The following is a 17,422-nucleotide window of genomic DNA, read 5'->3' as shown; positions in this document are numbered from 1 at the left end:
ATGGATAGTAATTTGTTCTACTGAGCTTCAGTAAAATGATCCCTGCATCTGAATGTTACATGTTGTCTGCTGCTAGTGATTTACATATTATTAGAACAAGGAACTGCAAAAGGAGAACCTAAAGGAAAACATGCACTCCCATCTATTTTTAAGCTAGTAAACAAAAGAAGAGAAATTGTCTTTAAATTTTGAAGTGGCGCTTAATGTCATCCCCACAGAGTTCCCCCAAAAGATGCATTTAAAAAGGAAGACAGTGAAGTTTAAGAAATGTGATCATTTATCTGTGATAATTCTCTTTTTTTTTTTTTAAGATTTTATTTATTTATTTGACAGAGAGAGAGACAGCCAGGGAGAGGAAGAAGCAGGCTCCCAGCGGAGGAGCCTAACGTGGGGCTCGATCCCAGGACTCCAGGATCATGCCCTGAGCTGAAGGCAGACGTTTAACAACTGAGCCACCCAGGCACTCCTATCTGCAATAATTCTATCCTCATGAGTCAATACCTCTGCAGCGTCAGAGTGAATACTAATGCCTGATTTGCACAAAGCACTCCTGTGTTCCCCACCCAAAGCCCCAAATCCTAAACAGGGGAGAAGAGCAAAAACAACTGTACTGCAAGGTCAAAACTGAAGGGAGACAGCAAAGAGGTTTGGGTAAAGAGACCAAGAGGTCCAGGAGAAGGAAAGAGAATTGGGATACCAGAAAAAAATTCACTGGGGGAGAGGGGACCCTTCTCATATTTAGAAGGAAGGGTCATATTTAGACAGTATACAGAAGAGAAGAGGAATTCCTGGCAGGTGTAAAGTCACAGAAGTTTGTCACATGGGCTGTGTCCCTAAACCAATTCTTACCAGACTGACATTTCCTCTTGTCCTGAGGAAGAATATATTCAGACTCAAGTTTGCTGACAATTTTAATATCTAGAGTTATTCAAAATGAGCAGAAGATTGAGTTTAGATTAGGCACTACAATAAGAAAAAATTCTTCAAACAGTATATTTAAGATAGATAGTTCTCAACACTTTCCCAGTACAACTAAACTCACAGACAAAGAGATTTTAGGAAGAATACAAAAATGTCACAGCCTACACATACATGGAAAACATATGACTGTCATTGTCAAAAGAGATGAGTGAGATAGAGGACAAATTCAGCTCCAAGGTCAGATAATCTGTTAACTTGACTTAGTATAAAATTGTTCTCTAGGGGATGTGCTCCAATGACTTAGGTAGATTATTTTATATGATAAATTTTAATCAAACAGCCATTGCTTTCTATCCAGATATACAATAATGGGACAGGAGATCAATTTAGGATAGAATGTTTTGAAAAAGCTTAAAAAATTTTTTTTTTCCTTGTAGGGGGTTGGTCAGGAGATGATACAAGGTCAGATTTTAAATGAACTCAAACCTCACAAAAAAGATTAGCAGCCTGGACAGATTTATCTTTGTGAGTAAAGTCTTCTAAGGCCTCTACTCTTCTAAGAAAATGAGGGAGAGAAACAGCGTATTAATCAAGTGATCAGGCCAGACCGAAGTTACAGTGCTGCGATATGATGATTACAAGTCTTTGTTTGCTTGTGTACACATTCTAATACTAGTCAGCTAATATTATTAATACAAAGTGATGTGAAAGAAACTCCCAAATATACTTGTTATAAGGGCAGGTCCCTTGAGGGTCATATCAAAAGTATCCCCGTAAGAAACACAGGACTTAGTCTGACTGAATAGGGGTTTCTATATTCTGGATAGGGTGCCTGCACTAATGAGGTTTTTAGCTTGTCATATCAAGCCAGAAAATTCTAAACACTCATAACGTTTCAAAGGAGGACATGTGCCTTTTAGAGTGGGTGCTCTTAACCAAGAAGACTCATCAACCAACGCCTTCTTGTTTGTTAAAACGCACAGAGGCCCAACCCCAGAGACTGATTCGGAAGGCCCCGAGTGAGGCCCAAGAATGAGTATTCATGAAATGATTCCCGAGTCACTCTAATGCACACTCCTTGTTATGAATCAGAGCAACAGAACCAAACCTACAAATAGAAAACAAAGAAGTATTTTGGTATAAGAGTCGGCAGATTTAGAATTTCAGCTCAGTTCTGGTACTTACGAAACACGTCTTCTTAAAGAAGAGAAGTTCATATAATCTCTGAAGACAGTTCCCTCAGCTGTAAAACTAGAGTAACAGTAGCTCCCCTTTCTTGGTCATGGGATCAAAGGAGATTAGTAGTGATCTATTGCTGTAGAATAAGTCACTCCAACACTTAGGGGCTTTGAGTAACAAACACTTATTATTTCACAGTTTCTGTTTGTCAGGAATTCGGGTCCACCTTAGCTAGGTGCCTCTGGCTCAGGCTCTCGCATAAGGTAGTAGTAAAGTGTTATCTATGGCTGTGTCTCACATGAAAACTCAACTGGAGAAGGATCCACTCCTAAGCTCACTCACAGAACTGTTGCCAACCCTTGGGTCCTCTACTGGCTGCCAATGGAAACATCAGTTTTTTTACTAGCAGGTCCCTCCACAGAACACCTTACAACATGGCAGCTGACTCCCCTCAGAGTCAGCCAGTGAGGCAGTAAGAGAGGGTGAACAAGAGGAAGTAGTAATCTTTTTTAACTTAGCCTCAGAAGTAATGCCGCACCAAATATCCCATCACTTTTGCCATAGCCCATTAGAAGCAAGTCTCTGGGTCCAGCTGACACTCAAGAGGAAGGGATTACACAAGGGCAAAAATACCAGGAGGTAGAGACCACTGGAAGCCATCTTAGATGCTGCCGACCACAAGAGATAACAAAGGTGATGTTCTGAAGAATAAAAGACTTATAGGTCGAAGCACGTTGCAAATGGAAAAAAAGAATAATGGCAGAATTTGAGTTAAGAAAATCTACTTTATGGATGACATTCTGAGGATTTGCTAAGAAGTGTCACCACCTCCTCTTTCATCTCAGATGTGTCACACTATGGCATCTTTTTTACCATCTTTTTCAGTCTGACACATCTGTGAACTTGTTAGTCAAGAAAGGAAAAAAAGGAGGGTAAGCAAATGAGGGACCTCATGACCTACCAAGTAGCACTTTGTGACAATTCACACTTTCATATTTATCATGAGAAGAGTACTGTAATGGCTATCAAGAGCATGGGGAAAAAACGACAAAAAAATCTAGAAGCTTGATTAAATTTTTTCCTACAAAGCTGTTTATCAGCTCAACTTGGTGATATGCCTTAATAAGAGTTTATGTGACCACTGTGGCAGTTTTAAACCATGGCCCCGGTAGGAGAAGAAAGGGAAGAAGGAAGGGGGGCGGTAAACAGAACGGGGAATGAAACATGAGAGACTATGGACTCTGGGAAACAGACTGAGGGTTTCAGAGGGGAGAGGGGTGGGGGGATGGGTTAGGCAAGTGATGGGTATTAAGGAGGGCACGTATTGCATGGTGCACTGGGTGTTATACGCAAGTAATGAATCATGGAACTTTACATCAAAAACTAGGGATGTACTGTATGGTGACTAACATAACATAATAAAAAATTATTATAAAACAAACAAACAAATAAATAAATAAACCATGGCCCCAGCATTCTTGACATTCTTCTCATCTAGAACTGGGGTCTCTGTCCCCTCCCTTTGACTCTGGGTGAGGGATTGTGACTGCTTTGTTGGATAGAGAGCCACTGAATGACTTCTGAGGTTATGTTAAAGAGAAACCATGCAGTTTCCATCTGGTCTTCTTAGGACACCCACTCTTAGAACTCAACTCATACCATGAGGAAACTCAAACTACTCACATGGAGAAAACCTATGAAGGACTTCAAGACTCTATGAAGAGAGAGATGTTTGGTCAATCCCCAACTGCACAGGCTTCTCACTGTTCCTGCTCCAGCCACCATCTGTCTGCAACCACACAAGAGACCCCAAGTCCACCAAGTCCAGAACTGCCCTTACTCAATTCTTGACCCTGGAACTATGACAAATAATTTTTAAAAAATGATTGTTGTTGATCTAACCCGGAGGTTTTTGTTTTTGTTTTTTTGGGGGGTAGGGGCAGAGGGAGAAGGAGAGAGAATTTTTAGCAAGCTCCAGACCCAGGGTGGAGCCCGATGCAGAGCCCGATGCAGAGCTCAATCTCATGACTCTGAGATCATGGCCTGAGCCAAAATTGAGTCGGACACCTTACCAACTGAGCCACCCAGGCGTCCCTAACCCAGAGTTTGTGTTTTTGTTTTTTAAGATTTTATTTATTTATTCATGAGAGACAGAGAGACAGAGAAAGAGAGGCAGAGGGAGAAGCAGGCTCTCTGTGCAGCTGGGAGCCTGATGCAGGACTCGATCCCAGGACCCTGGGATCATGACAGAGCCGAAGGCAGACGCTTAACCAACTGATCCACCCAGGCACTCCTCTAACCCAGAGCTCTGAGGTGGTTACATGACAAGAGATAACTACAGTAGTCAGTGAGTAGTCATACACTGACAGTAAAGTTACGAATAATAAAATGGTAATATAAAACAGGGATATATTAGGTTAAAACATTTCCCAGACATTTAAGACTGTTAGACCACAGAGGTGAACCATCACCTCCAGAAAAGTCTTTGGTAAAAACTACTGCAATTAGAAATATTTACAGGTGGATGGATATGCCTAAAAGCAATCCTGTATTAATTGAAAGTAAACCATTACAAATCATAGAAACTAGAAATGTAGCACTTTTATTTCTATAATAATGTCTCAAATTGACAATCGATTAACAAATGTTGTCAGCAACTACCGTTCTTGTCATATGACAGTCACAAACCATTTAGCATTACACCAGCACTGCAAATGCTATCCATTCCCCTCCACGTCTGCCCTCCCAGATGCATGTCACCATTAGCCACGCGCCCTCCCTTCCTTGCTGAATCATGTAGATCATGATACCTTTACATTCCTTTTTACTCCTCTACAACATTTACTCAAATCTTCCTCCCTTTCCTGCCCTTTCTTCTTTCTTACCTTTCAGCAAAACTTTTCATCCACATTGCCAAGGCACACTCTCTGTCACCCATCTGTTCTTGCCTATTCTAATACTTTGATCCATCAAATGTGCTTTCTTCTATCTTTAGGGTCCTTTACCTTACAAACACCCTGGTCTTCATTGTCTTAAAAATATTTATGGCATATTATAAAATTTGTAAATCTTGATTTTTAAAATACCCTTAGGGTGACATCTAATCACCTTCCCTCAGTCAATTCTCAAAGTTGTCCATGCTCAACGTTTCTAATTTTTTCACTTACCCTTTAAGCCCACTGGAATCTGACTTCAAATATCCAACACTGTTGGAACTATTTCCTTAGAAGTTACCAACCAGCGGCCTCTTCTCAGCACCATCTTCTACTGACCTCACTGTAGTATCTGATGCAGTTGATACATCTCTCCTTCTTGAAATTCCTCTAACTTTTGACTTTCCAAAAATAAGTGCTTTCTGGCTCTCTGCATCCTCCAGATATTCTATGTCTTTTCTCTCCCTTAAACCATCATCTACTCTCCAAAACAGAAACATTTCCCACTTTCTTCTATCTATACCAATATTTCTGGTGAACTAAATCAGGAAGCTCAAATCCCTAGCTCCAGCAAAACTCCAACCTGAAACATGCACACGGGTGTACTTCCAACTCACTTCGTTGTTTCGCTTTCATGTCTGAATAGTAGCACATACAGGAAATTAATGAGTCACACAAAGTGAAGACTTCTCACAGAAGGAAATGCTTTATACGAAGGAGGTCAAAGTAACAAGAGTATTAAAAATCACATTGATGCACTAGAAAGAATGATTCTTAATTCACAAAATTCAGGCTTGAGAACTCTGACTTTGATACTATTATCATTAAGGACACACAAGTTGCTGTTCCGTTCACCTAAACCGTCCCCAGTATCTGCATGTCCCGTGCCTTCACTACCTTCACAAGTATCACCTTCTGAGAAAGACCTCCCAGAACACCATCTGTGAAGTAGCATCTTTCATACAACATTTATGAGACACATTATACATTACTTGCTTATTATCTACCTTCATAGGAATGCAGGTTCCAAGAGAATAAGGACTTTGTGTTTTGCACTGCTCTCTTCCTAGAAGAGGGAAGAATATTTAGCCCATAGTAACTACATAATAAATATTTGTTGAAGAAATTAATAACTTAATAAAAAAGTGAATGATTTAATGAAAATATTATCATTTTCCATTCATAGAAAGTTTGTAACACTATAATGTAAATGCAAGAATACTCCAGGTAAAAAATACTTTTTTCACCAAGTGAGCTAATTCAAATTTCTACATAACGACCAGCCAATATTCAAAAGGAAGTTTCTTTGCAAGAATTAATGGGATTAGCTATTATATAATGGGCTATCCTACTGTCCTTGTTTTTTTCTTATGACAAATGACCCTACTACAGTTTGCTACCAAAATTTCTTGGGGCGCCTGGGTAGTGCAGTCGTTAAGCGTCTGCCTTCAGCTCAGGGCGTGATCCTGGCGTTATGGGATCGAGCCCCACATCAGGCTCCTCCGCTGGAAGCCTGCTTCTTCCTCTCCCACTCCCCCTGCTTGTGTTCCCTCTCTCGCTGGCTGTCTCTGTCAAATAAATAAATAAAATCTTAAAAAAAAATTTCTATTAGCTTATTAATTAGCACAGAACTTTCTTTTTAACAATGTCTATCTAATGTCTCCCTGTATGAATCACTCAATTGTTATTTCTTTAACATCTTTACTTTGACTTGATCTCTCTTTATCATTTTTCTCCCACATGGTCTCCCCCCCCCCCCCATAGAATCTTGACCTGGGAGGATCTTAAGATATCATTCATCCAGGGGTTTTCAACCTCTCTTTCAGCAGTGAGATGCATTTTGTACACAAAATGTTAATAAAGGCAGAGCCAGGAGTGGAGGGGCTGAAAGTGTGCCTCCCTTGAGCCTACCCCCACCTTCCCCCTGAGACACTGAGGAGAATCATAAGACTCCTTTGAAAACCGTGGACAGTCTAAACTTTTCTAATTAAACCCAAATGTATTTTCTGTGTGGACTCTTCAATTTCTTTGACAGGTAACCCTTCTCCCCCTCTTGTCTAAAAGCATTTAATGAGCAAATAGAGTGTGCCGCACACTATAGAGGCAGAGTGAGAAACACACTGAGGGAACGCAGAAAGGAAGGACCCCTAACCCCTCCCACTAGCTAAACACACCTGAATTGATCTGTAATTTCCCTGGAGGGAATTATTTCTTTTTCTCCCTCCTTACTTATCCTTCACTTCTCTGCTGTTCACCCTTACACTGACTTTCATGTCCCTGCACTGATTCTCTCCTGGTCTAGCTCCCTACCTCCACCCCACCCCTAAAACCATGAGCATCTGTAAGGTTTAGGCAGCACTCCACTGTATTTCCCCCTCCACCTTCTCATTATTCAAGAACTACTATGGTTTGGGACCCAACTTTGTCCACTTTGGGTGAATGATCCCTTGAGCTTCGTCTTCCTCCTGGTTCTGCCGTGTAGGATTTGTGGTATCCCCAGCTGGGGTCCCCTGCTGCCATATAAAGTCCAGGAACTTGAGCTGTCTTTTCCTTCCTCTCCGGGGGTGCTCCGTTTCAATGCTCCCATTATTTTCAGTGATCTCACTACTCAGTTTGTTTCCCAAGCTGAAACTCTGAAGTTATTTTGGATTCCTTTCTCTTCTGTATCATTTATATCCAAGACGTATCACAACAGTTTTGCAACATCTTTCTGATCTGACTTTCTGGAAGCTATTCAAATGTAGCCCAGCTGACAGTACTTTTGAGGGGAGCAGGGACTGTGTCCTACCACCGCCTGTAGGTAGAGTGCCTGGACAGAATAGGTGCCTAATAATCCTTGCTGAAAGAATAACTGAATGGGATAAAAAATATGTGATGCTTAGTGTAGCATAAAAACCGCAAATTACCCAGTAATAGGGTAATGTGTTAGTACATTTGGGCACATTTAGAAGATATTACAGTATAATTAAAATAATGTTTTCAAGTATATATTAATGGCTTGGAAATTGCTCCCAACTTAATGTGAAAATAAAGAGAAGCTGGATACAAAACCCTTAAATTTATTATTAACCCAATTGTGAAAACCTAGAAAAGAAAACAGAAAAAAACCTTAATATTGGTTATCTCTGATTTTTATTTATTTTCATACTGCTTTAAAATTTTTCTAACTGCTTTACTTTTTTATAAACTTAACATTCTGAAAAAGATTGGCCACCATGTAAATAACTGTGCCAATTGATAAGGCTTGAAAGAAACATGTACAAATTAAAAGAGGTATTTGTTCCAGGATGGGAGGTATCATAATTTATCTCTCTGACTTTGTTTTTCTAAAATTGATTTTAAAAATTATTTAATGAGGCACCTGGGTGGCTCAATCGGTTAAGTGTCCAACTCAATTTTGGCTCAGGTCATGATCTCAGGAGCCCAGCAGGGCTCCCAGCTGAGTGTGGAGCCTGCTTAGGATTCTCCCCCTCCCTCTGCCCTTCACCCCCGCTCTGCCCCCTGCCCTGCACTCATGCACACTACCTTAAAAAAATATTTAAAAAATTACTATTTAATATTTTCAATATCCTTCAACCCAGCATATATTGCTTAGTTCTGTAGTATTCATGTAGCTGAATTTATCATCATATATTAATCATGTATTAATTTTGCTAAAATGCCATTTTAACATTATTACTCCAGTTAAAAAATTATATTATCTCCTTATTACTTTATAGATAAAATAAGATAAAAAGTCCTCAATCTATCAAAGTCCAGTCTCGAACATCCAATCTCACCTTCCACCCATATAGGACAGACTCCTACTGTCCCCACTTTGCTTCTGTACCATTGCCTGATGTCTCCGTCTCCCTTATTCCACTTCAAGTCTTATACTCTCTTCAATGCTTGACAAAAATTTTCTTAGCAATTTTCCCTTTAAACACCCACAGCCTTTATGCATAATCCTGTAAAACCATGCATTTTTAGAATTAAAAAAGTTTAAAGCTGCAAGACATTATTGAAATCATTTAGTTCAAATCCTCCCTTTATGGATGTTGAAATAGCACTCCAATTAGAAAAGGTGACTTATTCAAGGATAACAACAACTTAGGATCAGAACCCAATATTTAACTTTTTGAGTTCAGTATTTTAACTAATACAGGATCTGCCACTGTTACTGGGTCTCCCTTCTGCTGACCAATTCCTCAGCAATTATTCGTGACTTTATTCTTAAAGGTATGTCTTGCCTGCCCACCTTGTCGTCAGTTTCCCCAGGGCAGACACCATGGCACACAATTCCTTTACATCTCCCTTGTATCTACTGCAACAAAGCGAGTGCTGAAGCAGTACACCAGAAGTGACCACAAGCAAATTCAACAGTGGCACTGGGGATACGGTCCGTGATCCCAATATTCCACCTTAACAATGTGGCTCCTACATCCAAGTGGATGGTAACAGCCATTAAAGATAATGACCATCAGCTTTCTCTTCCTTTCTATATGGCTGTTCTGGCCAGTCATGAAACCTCAGGGTTATCGTTCGAGCTAAGATCCTGGAAACAGAGCCAGGATAGGGAAACAAGGACTGGAACCAAATCTGAAGACCACATTTTGACAGTCCTTTGCGAAACACAAAGGCTTAAGGAAGGATGTGACTCAAGAGCAAGGCTGAGTAATAGCTTTCAAAGTTGGAAGTGGCTCTTTTCTCACACACCCCCCCCCACACACACACACGTAAATTGTGAAGGACATATATATGAGGAAGAGGAACATTTTAACAACTGCACCAATTGACTAATGTACAACATGTTAACAAACAACTGGTGGATGAAATTTCACTGCAAGCCCAAAGATCTAGAAACCAGGGAGAGGTGAGATCCTCAGGGTTATCAACATTCAAAGGCAGGGAGAACAAGGACAGCCCCACAACAAACTCACGCCAGCTCCTCTGTCACAGCCGCTGTACCTTGGGCCACAAGCCACGCAAACCCAGAGGCATCTGCCAAAGGTCTCCGGCAGCTGTGCAAGCATTCTCTGCCATTTGTTCAGCTGCCATGAAGTGGGAGAGCTGCATATTCTCAGGGTTCCAGCAAGTGGATTTCTTTCTCAATTCCGGACAATGTGATTAGAATACGAATTTTTTTTTTTATTAGTCCTGATTTTGTCACTCTGAATATATATTTACTAGGATGAATACATCTACTGCTTAGTTTTGCAGCTAAGAGAGGGGAATAGCATACCTCATGCCACGCTAAGAAATAGGTCATGCTGGAGAAATGAATATAAATCACTCTTTTCACCCAACAGCGGAGTTACTGCTTAGACAAGTAGGTGCCCATTCACCTGGCAATTCAAAATGTCTGGAATATAATTTGTCAAACTTCCATCACTTTCCTTTCTTCCTTGCATATGAATATCACAATTTCAAGGAAAATGATTAAGTGGAGAAATCTCAGATTGTAGCAGAGCCAGCTCACCTAATATACACCAACACAGTTATTATGCTGCAGAAATAGGTTCAATGCACTTGTAAAAAATGTGAACTGCTCCTTTCCACCAAACGAGGGAAACAGAAAAAAGAGAAAGAGAAAATCTTCAAAAGAAAAATACAAAGGCTTTCTGACTGGTCTTTGTTGCCTTTCATATTTGTTGTAAAGACTCAGTGTGTGGGAGTTAATTGTATTAGTTATCTTGGGTAACAAGCTATTAATTTTGTTCTTTAAAGTTATTAACCACCTTTCTATACACAGTTCACAGGCGAATGAATGGACGTAATCCCTTTATTAAAATACAAAACAAACCAAATAATCCCATGTTTCATGACTTCTCAAAGTTGATTATCTCCTTGGCAATGCTTTACCAGAGGCCAGAGAGACAACTGCCACTTTAGAAAAGAGTCTCTGGCAATTTATATGAGAAGCCTGTGAAAGGAGATTTAATCAGACTTTAATAGTAATTCCGATTCAGACCAGACATAAAAGGTCACCAAGGAGAAGCATTTTTTTCCAGTGATTCAACTATATTTGATTAGTAAAATTTCTTCTTCCAGTGACCCCACAACTCCTGAGAGAGTCTGCTTGTTTGATGGGACACACTGCTTTTTGCAAATTTAAACAATTTGGTAGAGAAAGTAAGTATTTAAGATGATGACATTTACTGTCTCAAGAAGTCTGTAGATTCCTCTCTTTGTGGTCATGTCTCATTCTTCAGAGTAAAACGTAATACTATTTAATTCTAAAGCAGCAATTTTATATACATAATGACCTTTATCTCCTAATTGTCAAAGGACATTTTACATGTTAGAATCATTACGCGTGTTAAAAAAAACTACAGTAAATGAAGAAACTATTACCATCAATCATGATATTTATCTGTATTTAAGGAGCTCTGTGCTCTAACAGGAGCAAACAGTAGTTTCATGTACCAATATTCCGATGGGAAATCTGCAATGATTTATTTCTTTGATTTATTAAAAGCCTAGTCATAGCTCAAAGGTCTCTGAATACCCATAAAATTAGGAAATTATTGCCATAAAATTAAAAAAAATAATAGGCAAATCTGCAAACAGGAAGCAATCCAACAAGATAGTACCTATTGGAAATCACTGCATCATAAAAATAATACATAAAATGAATCTTTGACTAAGCTCTAGCAATAAACTGTGCTTTTATGAAACTCATTTTTTGGTTCTATTACTGTATTTCATTTATATAACCATTTCCTTTTCTTTTAAATTCATTTGGAAATAATGTATATATGAAGATATTTCTTTCTATATGATTCCCCTTTGAAGTTTTCTGATTTCAAATATAGTAAATTAGTGATTTTAGTATAAAAATCAGTAATTTAACAAGGTTATATAAGCATTATTCAATAATTATTGCAGAGTGAACAGTTAGGTTGAAACTAAAGTTTAGGAAATTATTCTCAGAATATAACTAAGTGGTATTATTATAGTTGAGCTTCAAATAAATTAAAAGACTAAATATTTGAAGATACGTTTTAGCATAAAAATCTTTATGAGGCACACCACATTAAAATTCCCTCCTGCTATTTTTTTCAATGACATAAAAATAAACAAGTTTATTATACTTTTAAGAAAACAGTTCTGGAAAGTTATTTAAAATAACTTAATGAAAATAAAAGCTTTGGTAGAAAATAGGAAAAGAAAATATTTATAAAAACCACACATTTATGCAAGGGCCATAAAATATTAATAAAGAAATATAATTTATTCTTAGATGGGAAAGCTCAATTTTATATATTTTCTTCCCTATATAACCTATGGGCTCAGTACAATCTCAATCAACTCAGTAAGAGGTTTTCTTAAGAACAGGGAGAAGGAAATGTTTCATGACTTTAGATGAAGGGATCAAAGTGCAAGAACAGTCAATAAATTTACGAAAATTAAATGTTATTGAATTAAGGACTTTGAATTCTAATAATTGTTTTTAACTAAGAGGATTAGTATGCAAAGGACGTATCTGGCAGCACTTAATAATAGTTAAAAAAACAAGCTATTAATATGGGGCCGATTAAGCAAATACTGTCTCATCCATGCAATGAAACACTCCTTTGTCATTAAGAATGATAAGTTTCTGGATTCATTTTTCAATGAAAGATTTAATCACATATTGTTAAGTGAAAAAAGATAGTTATAAAAGGTATATAAAATATGATTCAATTTTTCTTAACATGTGTAGAAATGGAGGATATATGTAAAAATACTAAATGTGGCTTTTTCTGCTTGCTAGGGTGAATTTTCAGCTTTTGTACTTTTTGACACTGGAAATTTTCTGTATAAAGATGCATTGTTTTTATAATCATAAGACATTTTAACATTCAGTGTGGGAATTTATGGATAAAATATAAATTAAGTAAAATTAAAAGGAAAGTGGACACAGACTGCTTCGGGGAGAAGAACTCAATATGGCAACACTTGGAAGAAGGTTTCTATAATATTAGGGACTCTGCTATTTGTCCATCTGGTATGATTTACAAAGGCATCTGGAGTATAGGATACAGCATGGAGGAATCACATGTGCTTTGATTCCCTAGTTTCCATATGTTAATGCTGCATTTGCATAACTCAAATACATGCTAATACGGTAAGTTCATCTCTTGCTATGGTTCATACTAACATTTGCCCCAGTGAGTTCTTACGGAAGTCTTATTAAAGAAGGAAAAAGTATGTCATGTGATTGACTGCTATAACGCATGTAGCTTGGATCCTTTTAGCAAAGACCTTAATTTGTCTAGCTCTGATTCCATGTTTTAAAAAATAGGTTTATATGAATATTAGTTAATGTGGAAGTTCTACTGAATAAAAATATTCAGTATAAATGATTTGATAAAAATAATAACTTGTGGGATATTAACTATGTGGCAAGCATAGTTCTAAAAGCACTTTATGTGTAGTAAGTCAATTATTCCTCAAAACAACCTATGAGATGGGAGCTGTTATTAGCCTTCATTCTTCCCAAGGGAAATTAAGGCTCAGATAACCAAGTCCCTTGCCCAAGGTGACAGTGTAGGTGATGAACTCAGATCGTCTGGCACCAGAACACATTTTATTTTCTCTTTGTGCAGATTTTTAAAAATTGAAATGCTTTTAATTTTAGAATAGTTTTAGATTGATAGAGAAGTTATGAAAAACAGTACAGAGAATTCCCATATACCCCTCACCAGCTTCCTCTTTAAATCTTAAATGGTATATTTGTCACAACTAACTGTACACTGATATTTACTAACCTGCACACTTTACTTGGGTGTCACTTGGTTTTCCTTAATGCCCTTCTTCTGTTCCAGGATTCCATTCAGGGTACCATATTACGTTGAGCTGCCATGCTCCCTAGCCTCCTCTGGGCTATGACAATTTCTCAGTTTCCCTTGTTTTTAATGGCCCTGTTTTGAGGAGTACTAAGCAGGTATTGTGTAGAATGTCCCTCAAGTTTGTGTGATGTGTTCTTCATGATTAGCCTAGGGTTAGAGTTTTTGAGAGGAAGACCTCAGAGGCGGTGGCACATTGTATCAAAGGTACAGGCTACCAACATGACTTAACTTTGATGATGCTAGCCTTGAAGACCCGACTGAGGTGGTTTTAAAGTTACCCTCCTTTTTCCAAGCTTTACTTGATGGAAAAAGTTACCAGTCAAAGCCCACATTTAGGTGGGTGGGTGTGGGAGGGAGTTAAGCTCCACCCACTTAAAGGGGTGGGGGCATCTACATAAATTGAAATTCTTCTGCCAGAGCCCTCATTTGTAACCCACTATTCTACATTACGGCTGACATCCTATTGTTTCCTACCATTTTGGCACATTATTCATGAGCAGTAGTTTAAAAACAATTCTTAACTAATTTCCTGCTTTTTCAAAGGTGCAAAAAAATACGTTAGAATTAAATGTGACAACCAATAAATTTGTTTAAAGTCATCTTCCACTAGCACTGTACAATTTGTCATGAAAGGATGAATTAGAAACTAATTTTTCTCAGAAGCACTCTGTAAAGAACTTACCAGAAATATTCGTTCAAGCTGATCCTGAATGTCTTTCATTCCCGGAAAAGCAGCAACCCCTTGGATCATTTCGACAAAGATGCAGCCGACTCCCCTAAAGAGAGAAGAAAGAATTGTACAAAAACTCCAATATATACTGGAAGATTAAATCTGGAATTAGGACGTCTACTCCTACAGAGGAGAAACAATGAATAAATGACGTTCTTAATGAGTACCAAGGGCTGTGCTGCATATATCTAGACCCTACTTCTTTTCTTTCCCCCTCTGTCTAGTGCCCTGAAAGGTCTCTAATAGATGCAGCTACACTGGGCTCAGGAAACGGTGGCAACCAGTAAAATATAACACTCAGCAGCTCCACCTTACTTATAGGAAACAGTCAAGAAACTCTTAAGCCTGATATATAAAGCCTCCAGTCTTTTTCAAATACCCCTTTCCAACTTCATTTCACGAATTCTTAATATATTGTCCTCTCAAGCTGCCCAGGGGTTCTCAACCTCTCTTTTGCATCAAAATCAGCGGGGTAACTTTGAAAAACTGAGAATAATCTGAACACAAACCCCATAGATCTTGTCTCAATCAGTCTAGGTTGGAATCCAGGTGTTGACTCAGGCTGCTCGGGTGAGTCAGGGCAGCTACACTGAGGATCGCTGAGCTGGACTGACCTGCCCGCGGGCCAAGTATAAAGCCATACAGCCTGACTCGAATTGCTTCACTACCTACCACTCCCTCCTTCTTCATTCATTTGCTCTTAACATATAAATCCAACCCAATTTCTGTAATCTAATTAAAATACAATTTCTTTCACAAAGCCTTCTATGAGCATTCCAGCAAACAGAACGGCTCCCTTTATGAGTTTATTTTGTTAAGTTCTCATTCAATATATCAGCCATCTACTATGGTCAGCTTCCCCTCCTCACTCAGCAGGCCCTGCTCACAGTCCTTGTCTAGCAAGGCAGTCCAACACATCAGGAGACTTGCCTCCCAGACCACAGTGGCCTGCACGTAACCCAGTAGGGACAACCGATCCCTAGTACAGGCAGAGAGCCAATCAGATACTTCTGCTGGGACTTTAACAAACAATCACTTAGGAGAGGGATGGAAAGAAACTAGCAAATGTCAATGGGATAAATCACATTAATGACAGAGCGCTAGTAAGAACAGTCTTCTTGCAGATGAAGTCCCCTGAATTGACCTGGTTCCTGCCTTCCTAAGGCCTGGATATTCAGATAATCCATTGTTTTTGGTAGCACTCAGTACCTTCTAGTAATTCTCCAGTATATATATATATATATATATATATATATATATATATATATATATATTATATATGAAATAAAATATATATATTTATATATATATTATATATATATTTTATATATATATCTTATATATATATAAATATATATTTATATATATTATATATATATTTTATATATATATCTTATATATATATAAAATATATATATTTTTAAAATAGTTCTACCTTGAATGAGTTTATGTTTCCTGAAAGCATTCTAATGAAGTCATGAACATACTGGGATACTTCAATTGCTGCACTCATATTCAACTTAGGGTGAGCAAAACCCTTGTGTCTTTAACTTACTTCAGATCCTTTAGAGGTTAAGGACTAGGGACTGCATCTCTATAACTGTCCCACTTGTTATCACAGTTGTATATAAACAATGTATTGAATTAAAGAAGTAATGCATTTGCAGAAATCTCTTCTCTATTACAGCACATAATTTCTACCCGAATTAAACACCAAGAGTAAACAGAATCAAAATGACTAAAAACAAATAAATGCTACCTTATATATCATAAAAATAATTCCATTTAAATAACAAAGAATTATTTTAAAATCAGTGTCGCAGGCAGATTGCATTTAACACAAGTTGTCTTCATTTAAGATTTGAGACACAACATACATTTTGACAATTATTTTATTAGCATATTAAAATGCAATGACATTCTTATAAATATTCGTGCTTTAGATGCCTGGTTAGGTCTAAAACTTCATTTTAGTGTCTTTCCAAATTTTTATGCCAATAATTCTTTTCTAAGACTATTGACCTACATTTCTACTGTCCTTTTTTTTTTTTTCCCCAAGATTTATTTATTTGTTTTAGAGAGAGCAAGCACAAGCAGGAGGGGTAAAGGGAGAGTAAGAGAGAATCCCAAGCAGGATTCTGAGCTGAGCATAGAGCCCAACATGGGGCTCCATTTCATGACCCACGATCACGACCTGAGTTGAAACCAAGAGTCGGAGGCTCAACGGACTGTGCAACCCAGGCGTCCCTCTAGTGTCTCCTTATTTATGTTACGTAAAATATCTTGGATCTTCAATAGCTACTGACGCTTTCCTTCCTCTTCTTCTTCTTTTTTTTTTTTTTTAAGCATTCAGAATACACTCTCTATTTGGCTTCATGTGGCTTTCGTCTTTCCTAGCACAGGCTGCAGCTCTGAGCATGCAGACCCTCAGCACAAGCCCCAGTCGCCCCCACCGGGTCCCCAGCCACGCTGGCCGGTGAGGTCACCATCATACACACTCACTGAAATGCTGTTACCACTACTTATGCTTGGTCCACAGCATCTCCATAACACGATACTTAGAACAATTAAAAGATAAATCTATGCTGCAATTTTACTTAGTTGGAATACGATGACATAGCATTTCCACAGGCTTTTATCTGCTTAGGCAGCTAAGGGACATGGACTCTCATTTCTAATGGATGTTTCTGATGACATCATTTTCCAAAGATGTGTGAGGGCATACTAATAAAGCTGACAGAATTATACTAAAGGATGTATAAAAGGAGATAGAATGCACAAGAAAATTAAAGAGCAGAAGTGTCAAACATATCAACACACTATAGCCTGCAGAATACTTTATTACT

At 38.2% G+C, this 17,422-nt stretch overlaps 1 protein-coding gene across 6 annotated transcripts in view; it reads right to left on the bottom strand.

The window, feature by feature from the left end:
- Positions 1 to 17,422, bottom strand: part of CDK14 (cyclin dependent kinase 14) — a 701,485-nt gene that overhangs the window by 217,327 nt on the left and 466,736 nt on the right. For all 6 annotated transcript variants that reach the window (XM_044386363.3, XM_044386367.3, XM_044386366.3 and 3 more), the window contains one exon: positions 14,529 to 14,622. In XM_044386363.3, the coding sequence (XP_044242298.1) occupies positions 14,529 to 14,622 (94 nt within the window). The remainder of the gene's footprint in view (positions 1 to 14,528; positions 14,623 to 17,422) is intronic.

Source organism: Ursus arctos, unplaced genomic scaffold (genome assembly GCF_023065955.2).
Source record: "Ursus arctos isolate Adak ecotype North America unplaced genomic scaffold, UrsArc2.0 scaffold_3, whole genome shotgun sequence".
Classification (NCBI taxonomy): Eukaryota; Metazoa; Chordata; class Mammalia; order Carnivora; family Ursidae; genus Ursus; species Ursus arctos.
This window is presented reverse-complemented; position numbering and strand designations above follow the sequence as displayed.